This window comes from Manduca sexta, chromosome 2 (genome assembly GCF_014839805.1).
Source record: "Manduca sexta isolate Smith_Timp_Sample1 chromosome 2, JHU_Msex_v1.0, whole genome shotgun sequence".
Taxonomy (NCBI): domain Eukaryota; kingdom Metazoa; phylum Arthropoda; class Insecta; order Lepidoptera; family Sphingidae; genus Manduca; species Manduca sexta.
In genome coordinates, this window is record NC_051116.1 from 3,333,985 (window position 1) to 3,356,394 (window position 22,410).

The 22,410-nt window shown below is 38.1% G+C and overlaps 1 protein-coding gene across 1 annotated transcript; it reads right to left on the reverse strand.

Annotated features, from left to right (window-relative positions):
* Positions 1-643: 643 nt before the first annotated feature.
* On the reverse strand, positions 644-4,192 carry LOC115451596 (L-sorbose 1-dehydrogenase). The gene is made up of 4 exons (XM_030179954.2): positions 4,096-4,192; positions 3,623-3,745; positions 2,566-2,699; positions 644-2,185 (listed from the first exon to the last, which is right to left on the reverse strand). Exons 2-4 carry the CDS (start codon positions 3,741-3,743, stop codon positions 692-694), a joined length of 1,749 nt encoding a protein of 582 aa, XP_030035814.1. The 5' UTR covers positions 3,744-3,745; positions 4,096-4,192; the 3' UTR covers positions 644-691.
* Positions 4,193-22,410: the final 18,218 nt, after the last annotated feature.

Sequence of the window (22,410 nt, forward strand, 5' to 3'; positions counted from 1 at the left end):
GGCTTAAATTTTATTTTCCAAAATTATATCTGTATTATTTGCGCTTAGATGTCACGTTACACGCGTGCATGTCGTTCATAATAAATTAGCTTTTGCTCGTGGCTTTGCTTGCGTGAAAGCTTTACTAGGATAAATGCATGTCCTCCCCAGGGTTTCAAACTTATCATCAATTCTCCATATCAAATTTTATCAAAATCCTTTCGGTAGTTTTTGAGTTTTTCGCATTCAAAATTCAGAGAGACTAAAGACGCAGCAGGGAGTTTTATAAAATATAAAAATATTTTTCTCCTTAATATCATGTGCCTCTGTCTTGTCTTTTATCTCATTTTGATGGCCAACGGCTACAATATCACTCATAAGCCAGAATATTCATACTGAAGCATCATATTTAGATTATAAATCGAAAGAGTCCGTAGCTCGCACGGTTTATTCGTATTATAACCAACATATGCATTATACATTTCTCTACGTCACTTTCACCGTGACATATTATAAATTAATTTTTAGAGAGTCATAATATAATGAGATTTTAGTCTTCGATGTATAACTCCATCTATTAGTAACTCTATACTATCAACTATGTTAAAGGTTTTTATTATGAGGAAGCAATAGATTATCCCAAAACATAACATAATAAGAACACTTAATTTTTTAAAATATTTTATTCATAAATAACCACAAAACAACAGGATCAGCTTAAACACCATTTTGCCTTAATATTTTCTACTGCTTTCTCCGCCATGGCATAGATGTTCGATATGATATTGCCCGTGACGGTGTAAGGCATGGCTGAAGCGTCCACAACTCGAAGATTCTGAATACCTTTCACTGTCATGTCGCTGTCCAGAACTTTACCAATAGCACAAGTACTGCTGTAATGCCACATAGTCGCCGACATCCATCTAGCATAGCACTTGAAGAACTCGAAGCTAGTGCGGTCCAAACTATTGCAGGTCAAGTCGATATCAACCAACTTAGCACCTATGTTTTTGAAGTAAGAAGTATCTAACAAAGTCACGAAGTCTTGCAGGGATTTGGCGAGGTTGTCCAGATCGTTAGGGTTGGACAAGTGGCCGAGATTGATGGTCGGGTTAGCGGCAGGGTGGACGCTGTTCAGACGGACTGAGCCAGAGGACTCGGGGTGCATCAGGTTAATAACACTGAAAAGTAAGTCTCTGCCGGTATTGGCTTTGTACAGCGCCTCACATACAGTGTTGTTGTACTTGAAAGCAAATGCACACAATTGCAGAAGACCAGCATTATCGTGAGGGAAGTACAGATTAATTGATTGGTATGTGGGGTCTTCAGTGCCGTCGAGTGACACGTAACCAGTCGTCATCGGGACAGGGAATTGCATGGTGTTGGGTAAAACTTTTTCATCAGATTCCTTTAAAGTGATACCAACAATTGCTGACACGTGATCCATAAGGTTCTCTCCGACGGGCAAATCAGCCTTTACTTCGATGCCGAACTCTTCAAGATGAGATTTAGGTCCGACACCTGATAACATCAGAAGTTGTGGACTCTTGATTGCTCCACCGCATAGAATAACTTCTTTGCGAGCGTAAATGCTTTTGGTTACACCGTCACTGGTCAGTATCTCGACTCCAGTGGCTACATTAGAACTGTTGATGTAGATTTTGGTTACCAGAGCGCCCATCTGAACAAACAAATTGGGTCGGTTTTTGGCGGCTCCTAAATAGGCCTCCGCAGCGCTTTGCCTCCATTCTTCAGTTTTAAGTAGCAAAGGTTCAGTGTAGCCAAGGGAAAGGTCGGCATTGATGTCTAAGATAATATCATGGCCGAGTTCTTTGAAAGATTCCAAAATATCTTTGTTTTTGTCGCTTGTCTCCCTTATTAGTTGCAAGGGACCCTTGGTACCGTGATGGGAGGCGTATTCTGCGAGGATATCTTTGTCGTTCAGAGTCTCGCTATTAATGTAGTATTTCTTCATGTTCTCGTGGTTAAAGGAGTCGTCGCCTGTAGCTTTGGCCCAGCGTTCCATGTCAAATTTGTTTGCTCTAACTGCAATCACGTGGTCGAGGCCACTGGACCCTCCAAGCATCTTGCCCATGGTTGTTTCAACGACGTTGTTCTGAAGGCACTGGTTGGCATAGTTGTCGTTCGTGGAAGTGGCGTTCCAGTCGTAAGCAGAGTTCACCAAGACAGGGAATAATCCCACATACTGTTGACAAAATGAAATATTATACAATTTTAAAATCAGGACGAAATACACCAATATTACTGATGACTCAGTGTTCAATGCGAAATGTTGATATTAAAAAAAATCTACATCGTTACACTCAAGAAAATGAATGAAATGTGTATCAAAGATGATATCACTAGATAGTGGTTTAATATACTAATATCATATGCCATATTATTTCACTGCTTTTATATTGTGTTCAGAATTAACAGCAATATAATAAGAAGATGCGAGATCTATTTTGTCAAGAAATAGTCGTAGTTCATATTTTCTTCGTGTGCAGTTTTACTGCAAGCCAAGTTTGTTCATCTAGCAATTCTCATGTTTTAAATCAATGAGATGTTAAAATGAATACTTACGGTACTTTCGAGGGGTGCTACTTGGCCAGCTTCTAAAAGAAGTACTGACGCGTTTGGATCTTCGCTAAGTCTGCTAGCTACAACACTGCCACCCGCGCCTGACCCGATGGTCAAAAAGTCAAATACGGCTCCATCTAAAAGGAAATATTTAGAAAATTAATCTTTTGATGTCATTTAAATATATTGTCTTCCCGCTTTATAAGTCCCTAAATCACTGTAGCAAATCGTAATGCCACATCGATAACGCCAATTTATTTAATATTGCTTTGAATGACGAGACGAGCTTGCTGTTTGGCTGATAATAAGCGATACGGCCGCCTATAAACAGCAGAAACACCATCCAACACCTTGAATTACAAAATATTGTTTGGTATTCCACTTCGATCGTCATCCTAAGGCATGCTATGTTAATTCTTATTATATGTAGTAGTTACACTGGCTCCGATGTTTTAAGCCGGAACACAACAGTGACTACTACGGCAGCAGAAATAGAGATTGCGGTAGTACCTACGCAAGCGAACTCTCACATGTGAGCGGCCTACCAGTAATAAAAAAGCAGATTAAAAATATCTATGTTTTCCTACGCAGGCAAATTAACGAGGTAAATAACAGTCTATGTGTGTGTTAAACGTCTAAATAAATCCATTTATCTGTTTTTGCGTTTATTTTTAAGAAACATTCAAATATCCAAACACTTTTATAAACTTTTGCGTTTATAATCTTAATAAGACAAAAGGTAAGATGCTTCTAATTGTATGTATATTGAAGCATACAGTACTGTGTTATTCGAAGTTTTGGAATTGTTACTGTTTACAGTTGTGGTACCGGAAGATCAAACACTCGTCTTCTCAATTGTCAAAATATATTTACCAGCAGTTATTAAATGAACCCAAAGTCGTAACATACAAAGCTACTTAAACAAGGATATAAAAAAAGTTCTTCGTATACTGCTTTCTATGAGCAAGGGTAGCGCTTACCATCACGCGAGCATTTTGGTCTTTTTGTGTTTAGAAAAGGCGATTAACGTGTCACGAGACTTAATCTATAAGACAGTTACCTTCAACATCAACTCCAGCAGGGAAGCGATGGCCGGTAAGTCCCAACGCTGTGATTGCAGTGAGCATCCCTTGGACCCCCTGCACACTGCTGATGGTGGACTCCGTGATGGATGTAGACATGGCTGCAATGAGGTCAAACCCTTAGTAAAGAATTGAACTTAGGTCGAGCGGTGATACTGCATATTCTTCTGGGTATTAGACAGGAGTGTGAAATTTGTGCCCGATATGACAAGCTGGATTCTTTTGATAATGGGATGGAAAATAATAAAATTGGATAAAAAATATCTTATTAATTTATTACGAACTACGTTAGGAAAATTATAAGGACTTCATCCTTCGAGCAAATAATATTTAAAATTGGAACACTAAATCTATTTTTATTTTGTTTTTTTCTAATTACAATATTCTATGAAATGACGAATAATATAATATTTTGTTATAACTTTTGAAACGTTTCCTTAGATGTACTCACCTGTTTCCGCTGGTGTCTGACGTCTGATGTTCTTACCTTGATCTTTATATACGATTTTTTCTCTATAGCCAATTTACAATGACAAAGATTGCATCTGCGCAAATAATTCAATTAATGTGATAATATATTAATTGACCTTGCTGGATATTTATTCAAGAGGATAAAGGGGAAATGAGATCATTTTTGTTAATTATATTAATCTTGCTCTAGGGAAGTAATTACATCGAATATTTTTTTTATATTTTTATTTGTATTTGGAATACACACGGTGGAAAGTAGGTGCATCAGTTGCGCCTCTTTCGACTCCTTTTGGGGTTAATAGGCCTTTTTTTTTTCATAATAATAATAACAACAGACCTGTATTATAACTGTCCCACTGCTGGGCCTCGGGCCTCCCCGTCTACTGAGAAGGATTAGGCCTTAGTCCACCACGCTGGTCTAATGCGGATTGATAGACTTCACACACCCTCAAAACTGCTATAGAGAACTTTTCAAGTATGCAAGTTTCCTCACGATGTTTTCCTTCATCGTTAAAGCAAGCTATTATTCACAAAGAATACACACATATTTTTTTAGAAAAGTCAAATGTGTGAGCCCTTGAGATTCGAACCTGCGGACATTCGCCTCGGTAGTCCATTACATACTCAACTAAGCTTTCGCCACTCGCCATGTCATGATTAATACGATGTAATTTTTCATTGGTCTTACTAGGCCCACTTCACTCATGGTTATTAACGAAACACCAAAATGTTCCGCTTTCTCTAACACAAGTATTGACTTAATTTTTATTCTTTAATTTCATATCTATCATGTTTGAGCGTTAATTTCACGGTGTCGCGCACTTGTGTTTACTTATATTTACATATTGATATATATAATATCTGTACCCTTAGCACGAATAATAATTTGTTGATGGTAGGATATATTTTATATCCGCTCGGATAGCGACAACTGTAACAAGGAGCTAAAACTTGCCATAGTGGCCCACGTCATTGTGTCGCGTTCCGGGATCAGCCTGTGTATATTCTCAGACAGGCCGACATAATTGTTTCGACCGGCGAGGGTAACCATCACACATCAGTTGACACATCTCGACCCTAGCCTAAGTTTCATCAGGTACAATGACCCCATCATTTGCTGAGATTAATAAAAATGATTTAAAAATATACCTGGTTATCCTCGATGATGTCTACAGGGTGCTCCTATTTACCGAAATAAATATAATTCTTTTGAAGTAATTTTGTCAAATAACAGACTAAATCAAGTGATCACCTACACAAGTCTAGACTCAAACTTATATCATTTTAATGTTTTATTTTTATGTCTTGCTTTTATCGCTATGCTAATCAGTAGAGTTGGTCTTGTCGTTTAAACTTAGTGCGATTTTTGTTGTGGTATTTTACGTCCGTATTTTTTGATGAAACCTAAGTAGACGTTATGTTTATATACAAAGGTAGTGCAAAAGCGCGTCAAACGCGCGTTACAGAGGTGCTGCGATCGCCTGTTTGTTAAGGCCCGAGCAAATGACCTTGTGTACTAATTTAATACATTCTTGGCGCTCGAGCTACAGGCGGGAATGTGCATAGATATACCAATAAATTATAGTTCTTTTTGATTATAACATAATTAAAACAAAAATTCAATTTATAATAAAATTTAAAAAAATGATAACATATTGTAGAAATATGATAATATTATAAATTTCGAATATGGTTAGCGCGATGTTTTGCTGGGGGACCTCCTTAATGAAAGAGATCTTTAACACTTTATGAATCTACAGTTTTGAGATATCTCTATGCTCTGATTTAAAGATTCAAAGGTGCGTAAAACTAGATACGTGTATACAGATATGATTGACTCTGCAGGCACATAAAAAATAATGTTTACAATTCTGACAAGAAGCTGGTGATTTTACTTTAAATAGTTCACAGTTTTCTTACATTTCTATTGTCATTGTGTTTTACATTTCCTTTATAAAACTACTTCACGTTATCAAAAAACTGCAATTTAAATAAAAGTACATGTAAGAATAAATTAGGTGTTTGATATGAGAGCCAGGTGTTTGCTATTAGGAAGATTAGACAATTAACTGACGTGGCTACGGCAAGGCTAGTGTATTTTGCATACTTCCACAGCATTATGTCCTATTGTATTCTTCTGTGGAGCTCTGCTGCAGATCTGCAGACCATTTTTATCTTGCAGAAACGAGCGATTAGAGCTATTTACAACCTTCGCTCTCATGATTCCCTTAGGCAAATGTTTAAGGAGGTGAATATACTGACTTTGCCGGCCGAATATATTTTTCAGAATATAATGTAAGTCCGTAAAACCTTAGTACTTTTATTAAAAACAGTGACTTGCATAGTCTAAATACCAGAAATAAAAATAAATTGGTTGTCCCTAATCATAGGCTCTGTAAAACCAATAAATCTTTCTTAGTTAATAGCATTAGGTTTTATAATAAAATTCCCTTCGAAATTACCAATTTGACCAAACAAAAATTCAAGTGTTATGTTAAGCGTGAATTAATGTGTAAAGGATACTATACTGTATCTGATTACCTTAATGATAAGACGGTTTGGAAAGTTTGTCCTGCACACAATGACCCACCATACATTAGTAATTAATTAACTGCCTAAAATGTCTTTGTTACATGCCTCACATGCTTTTTTTTTTTTTTTATAATAATGACATTTCTATAGTTCTAATCTGACATAATCATATCATATCTTAATGAAATGTAATTTTTGAAAGACGACCACCCGATCATGTTGTGTTTGCCTGTTTAATATCACTATTTTTTTTTTCTTTTCTCATGATTGAAAACTATGATTGTAAATGTAGGCGAATGCACGCTGTACGCCATTATCATATCGGTCATAGCGTGATGTTATATAGCCTTGCTCGATGATGGGCTACCCAACAAGAAAATATGTTTTCAATTCTAACCAATATTTCTTGAGATTAGCGCGTTCAGACTAATAAACTATTCAGCTTTATATAATAGTGTTGAACTATAAATTATAATTGTAGTTATCTAATATTCCAGAAGAAATTATAATAGGTTTCATGGATTAAGTATCAGGAATATTAAACGTTCATAATTTTCCATACAATGTAATTATATTTATTATTGTAATACCAAATAATATGACGTACTTGTCAGAAAAATTCGACGCGCTTTCAAGAAGCATTATTATAAAAAAATATCTCGGTGGCGTTATGTTGCGTGTGAAGATCATCCCTCTGAGGTCCTGGGTTCAAATCCCGGGTCATGCGACCTGATTTATAAATGAATTATACGGTTTGACTTCAAATGTTAGAATCTAATCATGAATACGAACAGTGCATGTACAAAGGAGTTAATAACAGCTGCATCAAAGGGATTAAGTTCCTAGACTAGGGGTTATAAACAGATTACTAGATATTGTGAATTTTTGTAGTTATTATTATTCTTATTGTTATTTGTTTTCTTTTTTTGTAACTTTGAGACTTCATACTAGAGTCTGACAAATTTAATTATTACTAGTTTGTAAAGGTCACGCGATCCAAGTTCTAAACTTAGTGCGCATCCTAACGCAGTTGTAATAATCCACATAATGTAAGTGCTATGATTTGTAAATAAATAAATAAATAGTTATTTTTCGACTGCAATCGATGTTAAGTGAAGTGAATTACAAAAAAAAAATCGTAAAAACGTATTACATAACTATTTACCAGACAATAAGAAAAAAATCACATAAAAATATCACCTTATTGAAATTAAACTAATTTTCGGATTCTATCGCGGTGTTAATATTTTATTTTCTCCCGACGTTTCGAAGACTTTGCAGCCTTCATGGTCACGGGGGGGACTCACCTTATGTTGTTTTTGTTGGCTTTAGAATTTAAACAACACAGTATATATAAACGGAACCGCAGGGCCGCACTAGTCATAGCCGAAGCATGCTGCGCAAACATTACTTCACTTCTTTTGACTTGTGGTGTTGACTCAGATGTATGCGAGAGATCGCATCCGTTCCGCATCACATCATAAGTTAATTGCGGATAAAAGTCATTTTATAAATTAATTTTGCTCGCTGTTTCGTCCAAGTGAAGAATTGGATTAAAAGATGTCTTAATTATGTTTCTAATTCGTGTTTCGGCTAGAACATTGAAATATCTCCAGCGATTTCGACGTTTCATTCCTATAAAAATCTTGTAATATTTGTACATTTATATATTTTTTTCTGTGTGGTTAAATTTTCTATTATGCTTACTGGTAGAAATTCATAAATTTATTAAAGTTATTTTTTTATTTTTCTGTATACACTTTAATCGGGTCAAATCTCACAGTCCTCTGTGCGTGCAATGTCTTTAAAAAGGGGTGCATTTTCTTTTCGCATAGACAGGGTAATTTTGAAATTGCATTAATAAATGAAACCATATACTTGTTTTCTTGTAAAAAAATCTTTGTCAAAATTTATTCTAACCATATATCTAAAGTGAAAAAGTATGAATTTGAACAAATTAATAATTTAACATATTAATGAATAAAGTAATTTTAATTTCTGGTACCACCGCAATGTCTATTTCTGCCGCCAAGCAGCAGTGTTGTGTTCCGGTTTAAAGGTCACTATAGCTAGTGACTACACACTGCTGCTTCGAAGCAGAAATAGACATTGCGTAGGTATCTACCCAGGCGGTCTCTTAAATATGAGATATACTAATAAATATACTCCTACCTAACCAAGAACTGTCCCAAAACATCGCTTTACCCTGCCGAATATCGAATCCAACACCTCAGCTGTATTCGTACAGCAATACTACGTCAGGTAGTTGATATTTTCAGAACAGTATAATTAAATAAGCGCCGTACAATCGTCGACGATTCGTCGACTGAATGTCGCAAATAGATAAAAGAATTTATTTAAAGACATAAAAGAGCTCTTTGAATGATGCTCATTTGGCTGCCGTTGGGAAAGCGATGCGGTGTAGGGCTTGAAAATTGAGCGGATTACATACTTTACATTGGTATTATAAGTAGTTGGAGATAGTGGGAGAGTGGGTTGTAGTAAAAGTCTTCGCATTAACTATAATACAAAAAGGTGGGTTAGTTATTTATTTGAACAAAATATTATCTTCAGCCATTTAATGTCGACTGTTGAACTTTTCAAAATATTACAAAATTATTTTTGATAGTTTGTGGCGGTTCAATTAGTATACCCACCGCTATCTCGTCAACATCAATGGAACTACGAGAAGACCTATGTGGTATTCAATCATGCAAGATGGCGACAGACAAGCTTGGATTAAGATTGCACAATTTGAGCGACGCGTTGCATATATACCATCTCCGAATAGGAACCATCGTAGGGGCCGCGGTCGGTCACAAGCAACATCTGTTCCTCTGCAGCGCTGTCTAACTTTACGCCGCTAAAAGTTAATATTATAAATGTTTGTTTGTGAGAATGCTTGGATGTTTTTTTGTAAGTACTTAGACGTAATAGCTGAACGAATTAGGATGAAATTTGGCATACGGATAGATCATGTCCTAGATTAACATATAGGCAATTTTTTATCGCAGTAATTTGCTTCAGTAGGATTTTTTAAAATTTGAAACTAATTTCTTTTAGACGGCGCTGGCTGGCTGGTTCTACAGATTATGGATTGCTATATTGATCTAGGCTTTTCACGCAGGCGCAGCCGTGACATATACTTAGTAGTTATATGAGATTACTATTGATTCGCGTATATGCTCTCAGATTGTTGTTTACAAACAAACACACATCATGCATTTATCCCTAGGGCACCCACTTCGCCAATTGTGTTCCGTCCTATGATGTGATAGAGAGCCTAACCTATTGCTATATCAGGCACAAATTCCAGACTCCGGGCTAATTCTGACAAAACACCCAAATATCAATTTGCATTTGTGGAATTCGAACCCAGAACCTCAGAGAGCTGCCGTACAGTGTATGCAGTACAATGATGCCACCGAGGCAGATTTCACAGCAAATAGTAACAAATTACAAGTCCTTCCTGCAAATAAAGTCACACCCGCCATCCCTCATCCCTTTGACCACAAAATCCAGGAAGCATAGCACGAACGGGATTCGGTGAAAAAGTCATTGATTTTGTATTGAGAGTCATTTGGGAGACAAAATGGGGGCCACTTAGTGAGAGGACGCCGGCCGTGTAATTCATTGATGTTCCCGCAGGAATCGATTTAACTGTTACTCTGGATCATTTAGAGACTTAGTGAGTGGAGGTTTGATTCTTGGTTACACATATTTAACATTAAGTGCATTTTTGTTAAAAAATGGCTTTTTTTATACCATTCGTATAAAGTGGGGTGCATACCATTGGTTTGGCTTAGTTTTCATGACTGTTTTTCGGGCGCAACCCACTTTGGAGGGTCCAATCTGGGGTAAATCCGAAAAACCCAAATTTCGTATCTTGGGATTCGAATTCAGGACTCTCCAGTCCACGAATCACAAGCTGCTATAAAAGCGAAGAAATATGCCAACATAAATTTTAATTATGATAGTATTTTTTTATATTAAAATGTCCGCCACATAAAATCTCCATCATTTTAATGAACCGATGGTTAACGAATTTTTTTTCCTTATAAAATATATTGTTAATGAAGTTTCGTCCTTTTTGTAATATGGACGGAAATTGCCTTTTATAGACTAGCATTTACCCACGGCACCGCTCGAGTGAATCTTTTTACGATATTTATTGAAGTTAAAGATTACTTTCTGCAGTCTTTACCAATTAATGAAGTCTCATCATAACCGATTTAGACTTTTTGGAAAGTTACACTAATATTGAACCGGTGATAGCCTAGTGGATAAGACTGCAGAGAGGAATCATCGTAGGTTCAAAACCCAAGGGCCTGCCTGCTTTTCTAAAGTTATATGTGTATTCTTTGTGAATTATCGCTTGCTTTAATACTTTATAGAAATATTGAGGGTGTGTGAAGTCTATCAATCCGCACTAGGCCAGCGTGGTGGACTAAGACCTAATCCCTCTCAGTAGTAAAGTAGATCCGTGCCTAGCAGTGGGACAAGTAGCAATTTCAATATGAAATTTATTTTACTTTAAGGTTTTGGTAACGTATGTGTAATATTTATTTATAAATTATACTACCTCTGTACGTAATATATATAAAAATGAAAATGAGTTTAACAATCGTATGTTTTTGTTTCAGGTAAAACATTTTCATCACAGCCGTAAATCTACTTCGGGTAAAAAATCTAATATACGTAAAAGTTAAAATTCAATCAAAAGATATATGACACAAAATAACCATTGAAATTTAATTACGAAATACAATTTACGTTTCGTTTTCCCCAATTTTTTTCGTTTGTTTACACTAGGGAAAGGGAAATTTATATTAGATATATATCACTGGTGTCCATTTTATACTATTGATTGCCTAGGTAGCGGTAGTTGTAATACGTACGAGGGACGAGTACGATTACCGCGATGAGGTCCTGGGTTCGAATCCCAGGTCAGACCAAAACAATTTTAACTGGATTTTACCATCTTAAAAATTATCTAGTCGTAATTCGAAGTCAGGAAGTTGGTGGTGTGATACCTCCGTGCCTCGGAAAGTAAAGTCGTTGGTCCTGCGCCCGATCTCTCTCCGGCCACGTCGGTCTGCCGTCTCACCGGACTATGAGAGTGAAGGAACAAAGAGTGCGTACACTTGTGCACTATAATATCTCCTGCGTATCTGGCTGATCTCTGTTGAAATTTGGCGCCGTAGTCGAAACTCGACAAGGGGCATTTTTATACTATTGAGTTTTGTGACGAGTAAGCTGTTATGGCAAACGTCAAGACGCCTCTTCAACCGGAGCAATATGAAATAAAATTTTAGAATTATCATCATCGCATTTCTAATTGCCCTATCCAAGAATAAATGCTCTGAACCTCACAATTAGCAGAAATATGCCAATGAGGCAATATTCAGAATTACACAGCAAAAAAGTACATAATTTTTCCAACAAAATTATACAAACAAAAAAGCTCTTTGTGGTTCTTTAACACACAGTATTGGTGAAGGAAAAACGTTGTATCCATTAAGGCGATTTTTGCATCTCCCAATTTAAGGGTTGTTACCAAAATACCACGTCATCGGCGAAAGGAGATTAGCTTAAATTAAACCGCTGTTTTTTTAAGTTTTTATCTTGGCGGGCTTCAAGGGATTTTGGTAAAGCCGCGAGTACATTATGGAGAAATGAATGAGTGTTAATACGCAATTCTGTAGACAGCGGCTTGGTTGTGTTTCTGACATTCTTGATGGCAGTAACGAGACTTTCCCGCCCTCACACCCACCACTACAACTCCTGTAAGCCAGGATCAGCAGTGGCACGCATTTATGACACCGAGCAGTGAAGTTCGGCGAGTCTCAGGGAAAACTAATATGTCATTATCCCGCAACGAAATTAATCAAATATAAAGATAGGGAGGAGTTGGAAATATTAATTGTCCACTTCCCTCCAGAGCAATGCGGGTGACAAAATCATAGTAAAAACATTTGTTGGCAGTAGTCGGTTACAATCAGAGTGATCGCTTACTTACTATGGCGATTAAAGACTTGTGTGGCTGTAGTCGTTAAAGTTTAGATTTCGATGACGGGGTTGAAAAGTTTGGGTTTTTAAAGATTCTAATACATGTTAATTGGTTATTGCGCTCGATACGGCGAATCTTGTGTACAACTTCTTGCCGTTTTGCTATAGACAGAATTATACTATTATTAATTTATTGATTTAGGCATAGTACACGCATGTATAAGGTCATTGACTTTCAAACTAGGCGTGTCAGTCTTGAGAGCCTGAGGTAATCGAAAGTTGATCTTTGTTGACATAAATAAAGAGTACCTTATTCATAATATAATTAGTAGACGAATGTGAACTTTAAGTATGGTTAATAGAGGCTTTAAAAAAACGGAAAAATAAAATATGTGCGTGAGTTCAAGCTTGGAAATTTAATGATTATTTAATATTGAATGAATTATTATATCGTTGTTTATTACAATCTAGATGACCCGACAGACGTTGTTCCGTCTTAACTGTGAATTTGCCACGCGTTCTGTCAATCGCTGACAGTTATATAAAATTAATATTTTCGTTAAGTTTTCTTAAATTTTCTAATATTGAGCGCAATATTTTTGATTTTTTTTTATCATAACCTTCTCCTGACAATAACAAACACAACAAAAAAAATAGTTAAATCGATCCAGCCGTTCACGCGTGATGGCGTGACCAAGGGAAATAGGGATTCATTTTTATATATATAGATAAGTTGTATAACATTCAAATATAGTCTACGAGCCTTATTCTGTCTAGGAGGGGTCCGTCTTTTTGCAATTATGGCTATTCTAATCAAAAGACAGCTTTAATAGTCGTATAGATAAAAGAGGATTTTTGTGTTCTTTTAACTATATGGCTATCAAAGCTCTCCTTTAATTAGAACTCTCGTGTAATTATTGGACATAATAAGACTTAATATCTCATGTGTCATATTGGCAAGCGTAGTGAAATGACAAAAAATCCTATAAATATCATAAATGCGAAAGTTTGTGAGGATGGATATATGGATTTATGTATGTATGTTTGTTCCTCTTTCACTAAAAAACTACAGAGCGGATTTGGATGAAACCTTACAGTAATATTGGATACACATCAAAATAACACATAGGCTACAATTTATAATGATTTTGTGTAATATGGTCACAATATAAGGATAAATATCAAGTAAGTCGGAAAAAAATCCCGGAAATCTCCTTCACGCAGGCGAAGCCGCGAGCAAAAGCTAGTTTATTTTAATTCAAGGTGTCGGATGGCATTTCTCCCGTTTATGGGTGGTCGTATCGCTTACCATCAGGCAAACGGCAAGCTCGTCTCGTCATTCAGAGCAATAAAAAAACGCTGGTTATTGCAAAAATGCACATCTGAGAAGTTCTCTATAACAATTTCGAAGGTGTGTGAAGTCTACCAACCCGCACTAGGCTAGCGTGGTGGACTAAGGCCTAATCCCTCTCAGTAGTAGAGGAGGCCCGTGCCCAACAGTGGGACAGTATACAATACAGGGCTGATATTATTATTATTATTGCAAAAGGCGGGTATACCTAATAGGGCTTCTTATATATAAATGATACGTAACATATAACAACGTTCAAAAGTTTGAGACATTAAGTAAATCGTCTCGCAGAACAATTAAACTTTCATTGAAATTAAACTAATTTTTCGGATTCTATCGCGGTTTTTTACCGGGAGTATACAAAATAGATTGCAACTGTGGCCTCTCTTATATCGGGCAAACAAAAAGAAATATAGGGACCCGCGTAAAAGAACATATAGCTGACGTGAAACACCGACGCTCGACGAAGTCTGCAGTCGCTGAACACTCTGAAGGAGGCGCCAATCATTATCTGCGACTAGACAAGCCACAAATCCTCGCCAAAGAACACCGATTCCTGCCCAGGATGATTCGCGAGGCTATTGAAATTAAAAACATCCTAATTTCAATAGGGAAGATGGTTGGAAGCTTGCACAAGCCTGGGATCCAGTTCTACATTTAATTAAATCGGAACCCAAAAGACCGGCTGCCAGACTTCAAGACACTGTGAGCTCATTCTGCGTAGATCGGACCACCAACAGCTAAAAATTTAAAAAATTGTATAATTGTAAAATGTAGGTAGATATTGTAACTTTGACTTTGCGGATGAACAACACCTCAGTCCCCCCCGGTGACCATGAAGGCTGCAAAGTCTTCGAAACGTCGGGAGAAAAATAAAAAACAAAAACCGCGATAGAATCCGAAAAATTAGTTTAATTTCAATGTCTAACATTCGCGTAAATATAAGAAATCATTATGCAAACCAGTACGGACTGGAACTTGCCAACAAAATACGCCGGTTGGAGAATTTGAAAACTAAGCGCGCAAGATTCTGCACATCATTGAATTTCTTGAAGAGATGTCGTGACCACAATCTCATCCCTACGTGTGTCAAGCTATCACCCAAGAAATACATACGAGGGAGCGCTAAAATTCTTAACCAGGCGAGTACTAAACTGTTACGAGCTACCATACACGAAACACGATCCGACCTCCAGTACATAAATAATTGTGTTGAGATTATATCCAATGAATTGAAGACAGAGTTGTCAGCATTTGATTTTAAAAATTGCATCGAGACCTTAAATAAGCGCGAAACTTCCAAATATAATGAATGCAAAAACAAACATATAATAAAATATAATAAATTACAATCAAAATTATTTGTTGATAATCTTAAAAACACCGAGTGTAGGAATGGAACGCGCGCGACCATAGATAAGATACACTCCCGCGCAAACCATGGACAACGCGCAGTAATAAATCTGTCAAAACAATCATTGGACGAAAACACAATTCAGGTTTTATCGAAAGGCTTAAATTTTGCTGTTACACCACGAAGGATACCGTATGAAGACATTATTTGCAATGTTGAGAATAGTCTCTTCAAAAATAACTTAAAACACGAAGATTCGGAGGCGATACGCCAGGACATTTCGTCAATTTTGCGTCAAAAGAAAGTGCCGAAACCAAATCTTCCAAAACACGAATATATCGCTTTAAAGAACTTGCGATCGATGAAGGACCTTACCATTCTCCGTGCAGATAAAGGAAATGCGACAGTAGTAATGGATACGTCAGACTACAATAATAAAATGGAACAACTTTTATCGGATGTAAGTACCTATAAAATAGTCAAAACAGACCCGACTACCAAAGTATTAAAGGCTACTAGCTCTTTAATAAAAGATTACTCCGATAAGTTAAATCTTGACGTAAACTTACTCGTTCCTTCGTGTGCAAAACCGCCTAAACTGTATGGGTTACCGAAAATACACAAATTAAATGCTCCGTTACGTCCCATTGTGAGTCAGATCGACACACCAACCTACAGATTGGCTCAGCACGTAGCAAAAGTGCTTTCACCACTTAGAGGAAACACTAGAGCGTCTGTGAAGGATTCATACCAATTTGTCAGCGATATTAAAGACCTAAAATTAGCTGACAATGAAACTATGGTCAGTTTTGATGTCCAGTCTCTCTTTACGAGCTTACCAGTACAAGATTGCATCAGAATTGTATCTAAGAAGTTGGCAGAGAATAACATTCCTGTAGAATATGCAGAACTACTCCAACATTGCCTTACATCTGGCTATATGTTGTGGAATAATCAGTTCTATGTACAAGTTGAGGGGTAGCGATGGGCTCCCCTGTATCTCCGGTAGTCGCCGATATATTTATGGAAGACTTCGAGGAGACAGCCCTGAGTACAGCCCCGGTCACTCCAAGGTTTTATAAACGGTACGTAGACGATACTTTCACAATTTTACCATCTGATAAAGTAACTGCATTTTTAAATCACCTCAACTCCATCAACAATAAAATCCAATTTACTATGGAGTTAGAACAGAATAAATCTCTTGCTTTCTTAGATGTTTTAATCATCCGTAATCCTAATCAGACCTTAAGTCATACTGTGCATCGGAAACAGACCCATACTGATAAATATCTGAACGGTGAATCTCATCACCATCCAAAACAGTTAGCTACCGTGGGCAAATCTTTGTTTCAGAGAGCACAAGGAATCTGTGACGAGAAACACCTGGCCGCTGAGCTGCAACATGTCAAGCAAGTACTGCGAGACAACAAGCTCCAAATTCCACGCCGCCGTCACAGAAACCGAGTGAAACCAGCCACAGTTGAACGTGTTCCGGTTGTATTACCATATGTAAGAGGAGTCACCGACAAGATTGGCTACATCCTGAAGCGTGCTTCCATAAAAACTTATTTTAAGCCGCCTAAGAAGATTAGTCAATTTTTACCACCTGTCAAGTGTCATATACCTCTACAAGAACCGGGAGTATACAAAATAGATTGCAACTGTGGCCTCTCTTATATCGGGCAAACAAAAAGAAATATAGGGACCCGCGTAAAAGAACATATAGCTGACGTGAAACACCGACGCTCGACGAAGTCTGCAGTCGCTGAACACTCTGAAGGAGGCGCCAATCATTATCTGCGACTAGACAAGCCACAAATCCTCGCCAAAGAACACCGATTCCTGCCCAGGATGATTCGCGAGGCTATTGAAATTAAAAAAAACATCCTAATTTCAATAGGGAAGATGGTTGGAAGCTTGCACAAGCCTGGGATCCAGTTCTACATTTAATTAAATCGGAACCCAAAAGACCGGCTGCCAGACTTCAAGACACTGTGAGCTCATTCTGCGTAGATCGGACCACGAACAGCTAAAAAATTAAAAAAAAGTTGTATAATTGTAAAATGTAGGTAGATATTGTAACTTTGACTTTACGGATGAACAACACCTCAGTCCCCCCCGGTGACCATGAAGGCTGCAAAGTCTTCGAAACGTCGGGAGAAAAATAAAAAACAAAAAACCGCGATAGAATCCGAAAAATTAGTTTAATTTCAATGTCTAACATTCGCGTAAATATAAGAAATCATTAATTAAACTTTCTTGCTATAATTTAGTAAATGTACCGAATTTATCACTCATTTCGTAATGTTTTTGCTAAAGTAATTAATCTATTAATGTACAATTTAATTACTTATGTTTTATTTGTTAAAATGTTTATATTCATATTTATTATGCGTGTTAAGTTTTATCTATGTTTTTAATTTAAAAGTAAGCCCGGAGTTTCTTTCTACCTTTCTTCTTCGGGTAGTCATCACTTAGGTAGCTAGTGAAAGGTTGGTAGGCTAGCTAGGTTAGGGCTCATGTTCTCGCTGGTGAGGACCGCGACGCGTTATCCTTTTATTTCCCCCTACTTGCCAGCCCGAGCTGGCTACTTTAGTTTTTACCTTGTTATTCCTTTTAAATTTTATCCCAAATTTAAAATGTTCATAGTTATATAAGTAATTTTAATAGTTGTTCAGAAATAATAATAATTATTGCTATACATTGTTTTGACGTATCATAAATGCAACTTTGTTCGCTTACGTGATAAATAAATGTTTTAATTTTAATTCAATTCGAAAAACACGTGTAGTATTCAGAAATGGAATTATACGTTAAAACGCCTTTGTTCCTCACATCATGGGACGTATGTACGTTAATTGAGAGTATGTATACATGTATTAGCTTATTCAGTAACATAAAAACAAAGACATTAAACAGTACAGTAATTTATAGACCGCACATAGGAACCAAAGTGCTCCAAAAGTTATAATTGGTAATAAGTCGCTGTCTTATTTGAAATGTGACAAGATGTCATAGCGTGCTTCGATGTTATTACAACAATAACATATTTACAGAAATTATGCTAATATGCGCATTAAAATTAGCAAATCACAATATGGAAAAATGTGAAGTATTTTACATTGGTATTTTTCTATTTCATGGAAGGAGTAATGTGCCCAAAGTTTTGTACGACAATCTTCCCAATGTCCGCGTATTTAATTTTAGAACTTTCTGTATAAATCGTATGATCGAATTTAATTTGTAGATTTTTATTTTATTTAACTCCAAAAGAAAAACAGCAATATTCAAATATTTCAAAAATGGAACATTCTAAAAACAAACGAAAAAATCTAAATCCAATCTCGCTCTTGACGTTGAAACTTCATTCCCCGTTCTCCCATTCACTCAATGTATCGCCTAACGAATGACGTGACGACCACACGACACCCTGTAACGCGCTGTAGGCTGTTATAAACGCTATAAAGTGCTATAAAGCGCTATAAAGCGCTGTTATAACGCGCGAGTTGGCGTCAACGGGCGCATTACACGTGCCTCGTGTAAACATTTGGCTCGTTGACGGTGTCGCAAACATTTGGTACGATCGCTTCATTGGTCTAATTTCTGAGACTAAGATCGTCGGTCGAATTGGATTAGATTTCTTAACAGCTCCAGGGGTATTAAACAAGTTGAAAACGTTTCAATTGTCTTTCTACAATATTTTTAGGGTTTAAGATCTCAAAAGGACCCCTTATATAGTCACTTTGGTCTCTATCTGGTCATTTGTTTGTCAAGATTCTTTGTCTCAAGAACGCTTGAGGTTGAAAAAATCAAAGTTATAACTCAACACGATCAAAAGATAATTTAGACACAAATTTCAGGCTCCAGGGTGATACTAAGAACAAAAATCCAATATCACTTTGCCCTGCTCGAGATTTGAAGTTGGGGCCTCAGAACATGTCACATCATTTTATATCTGTCATAAAGTAAATCCATTGTCTTTTCATCATCATCATCAGCCACATAAAGTTCACTGCTGTACATAGTCTCCCTTAAAGATTTCCAGACGGACCTAAATCAGTGAAAAACAGACATTGTTTAGGATCCAAAAATAAGCAATTTAAATTCTGAATTTATGCAACATTTTGGCTGACCGATCGTCATTAGCACGTCCATCAAGTTTATAAAATACAACAAAAAGAAATTAAAAAATGTAGTTGTAGGAATCAAGTAGGCTACGACTTCTCCATTATAGCAACTTATAATTTATTTCTTGAATAACTTATATGTCACAATTAATAATCGGCCCTGTAGAAGTACCCTAAGTCAAAACAGGTACCACCTCGCTAGTATACCCATTGCCAGAAGTTTATGAGGCGGAAACCTCCCGACTTGTAACGATAAGGGCTGCATCGGGTTAATGACCGACATTTGAATTAACATAACTACTTTGAAGGTTTTATTTACCATTACTGTAGGATTTTTGTAAAGTATAGAAATGGATTGCGATCGTGATCATAAAATGAACAATGTGTTTTAGCTTGAACGTCGCGAAAACAAACATATATGCCTTTATTTTCTAAGGGTTAGACAGAAGCGCAACTAGAACATCTAATTTTCGCTGTGTGTATCGCCCATGGTGAGTTAGAAGGGAGCTTATCACCACAAATTCCAGACTCCGAGCAGACTGAGTATAAAACCTACACTGTCCAACCCGGGGACCGAACTCGAGACCTCAGCGCTGCAGTCGTAGCGTATTACAACTACGCGTCCGAGGCAGTCACCTATACATATTATAAAACAAATTCTCCAAAAGCAGTGTATGTGATCGATTTTCTCAAAAATCTACCGAACGGATTTTTATACAGTTTTTACTTAAAGATAGTGTAATTCTTGACGAAGGTTTAGGTTAATAGTACATTACGGTTTTATGTAAATTGACTGAAATATAACGATTACTGTTGAAGAAGTAGCGTGGTTGTTTTGTGGTTAAATAACTTTGTGATACACTGATTTACACGCGGGCGAAGCCGCGGCGACAGCTAATAGATTATACTACTATTTATCAAACGACGAATCTGTTGCCTCTGTCCTATATTTAAAAATAATTTTATGCTATAATAACTTCAACATAAAGGTTATTAAAATATTAATCGCCTTTTTGTTTCACGGCAATTATTTCTGATAACAGCTTATTACTTCGAAACATGAAGTTTTCAAATTAACTGTAACAAAATATGTGTTGCGTCGCGTGTATCTATAACAATTATCGAACCTGCAATTACGCGGTTTTATGTTTTCATATCTGATTCATTACTTAACCTATGTATGAATTAATAACCTAAAAAAACATGTCAAACGACTAGCAACTGAGTCACTGCAAATTTAACTTTAATTAAACGCGTGTAAGGTTCCCATCGATCGCATCATTTGGCATCAGAATAATTTCCTAAAACTACGGAACTTTGACAAAACTACCGATTTACACAAATGTGAATTTTAAGGAATGGTAATAACGTTTAACAGAATTTCACGAGCTGTATTTGGTTTAGTTCCAAGAAATGCAGGAGTAATGAAGGTAATTAAAGGGGAACGCCTGTACGAGTCGTCCAAACTTTCACTTAAACGTTAAGTTGTTATAAGTTACGAACCAGTTGACAAAATATTGTATGTTCTCATTAAAGTTTCACGTTATGAAATTAGAGTTTTGGGGAGTGGCCAAATACTGGGACTTATGTTATATAACTTGTCCAATAACTACTTAAACAATATTATGAGGGTAATTATATACTGCACCACATGTGACAGCACGCGGCTGTACGCGCCGCTAACACAGCGCGACATAGAGCGCTCGTCTACTGCACCACACGCGACAGCACGCGGCTGTACGCGCCCGTGACACAGCGCGACACAGAGCGCTCGTCTACTGCACCACACGCGACAGCACGCGACTGTACGCGCCGGTGACACAGCGCGACACAGAGCTCTCGTCTACTGCACCACACGCGACAGCACGCGGCTGTACGCGCCGGTGACACAGCGCGACACAGAGCGTTCGTCTACTGCACCACACGCGACAGCACGCGGCTGTACGCGCCGGTGACACAGCGCGACACAGAGCGCTCGTCTACTGCACCGCACGCGACAGCACGCGGCTGTACGCGCCGGTGACACAGCGCGACACAGAGCGCTCGTCTACTAAACCACACGCGACAGCACGCGGCTGTACGCGCCGGTGACACAGCGCGACACAGAGCGCTCGTCTACTGCACCACACGCGACAGCACGCGGCTGTACGTGCCGGTGACACAGCGCGACACAGAGCGCTCGTCTACTGCACCACACGCGACAGCACGCGGCTGTACGCGCCCGTGACACAGCGCGACACAGAGCGCTCGTCTACTGCACCACACGCGACAGCACGCGGCTGTACGCGCCGGTGACACAGCGCGACACAGAGCGTTCGTCTACTGCACCACACGCGACAGCACGCGGCTGTACGCGCCGGTGACACAGCGCGACACAGAGCGCTCGTCTACTGCACCGCACGCGACAGCACGCGGCTGTACGCGCCGGTGACACAGCGCGACACAGAGCGCTCGTCTACTGCACCACACGCGACAGCACGCGGCTGTACGCGCCGGTGACACAGCGCGACACAGAGCGCTCGTCTACTGCACCACACGCGACAGCACGCGGCTGTACGCGCCGGTGACACAGCGCGACACAGAGCGCTCGTCTACTGCACCACACGCGACAGCACGCGGCTGTACGCGCCGGTGACACAGCGCGACACAGAGCGCTCGTCTACTGCAACACACGCGACAGCACGCGGCTGCCCCAGTGAACCTTCGTCACTCACATAGTTCCAAGTCACGAACACGCCCTCCCGCTATAATAAAGTATCTCAGATAATATTTTATACGCTGCGTCGACATAAAAGTCCGACATAAACCTCTTGACAACATTTTATGAGTCCTTAAAAGGTTCCGTATAGACGATATCTTTTGTGTTACGTAGAAAAAGTTTATGTTAGCGATAGGTTTAGCTTACACTTTGTAATTCTC

Coding starts and splice junctions, on each gene's coding strand:
- LOC115451596 (XM_030179954.2), bottom strand. CDS start 3,743: ATGTCTACATCCATCACGGAGTCCACCATCAGCAGTGTGCAGGGGGTC. Junction 2,700..3,622: donor TGCTGGAGTTGATGTTGAAG/GTAACTGTCTTA, acceptor ATTTCCTTTTAG/ATGGAGCCGTATTTGACTTT. Junction 2,186..2,565: donor TAGCACCCCTCGAAAGTACC/GTAAGTATTCAT, acceptor TTTTGTCAACAG/TATGTGGGATTATTCCCTGT.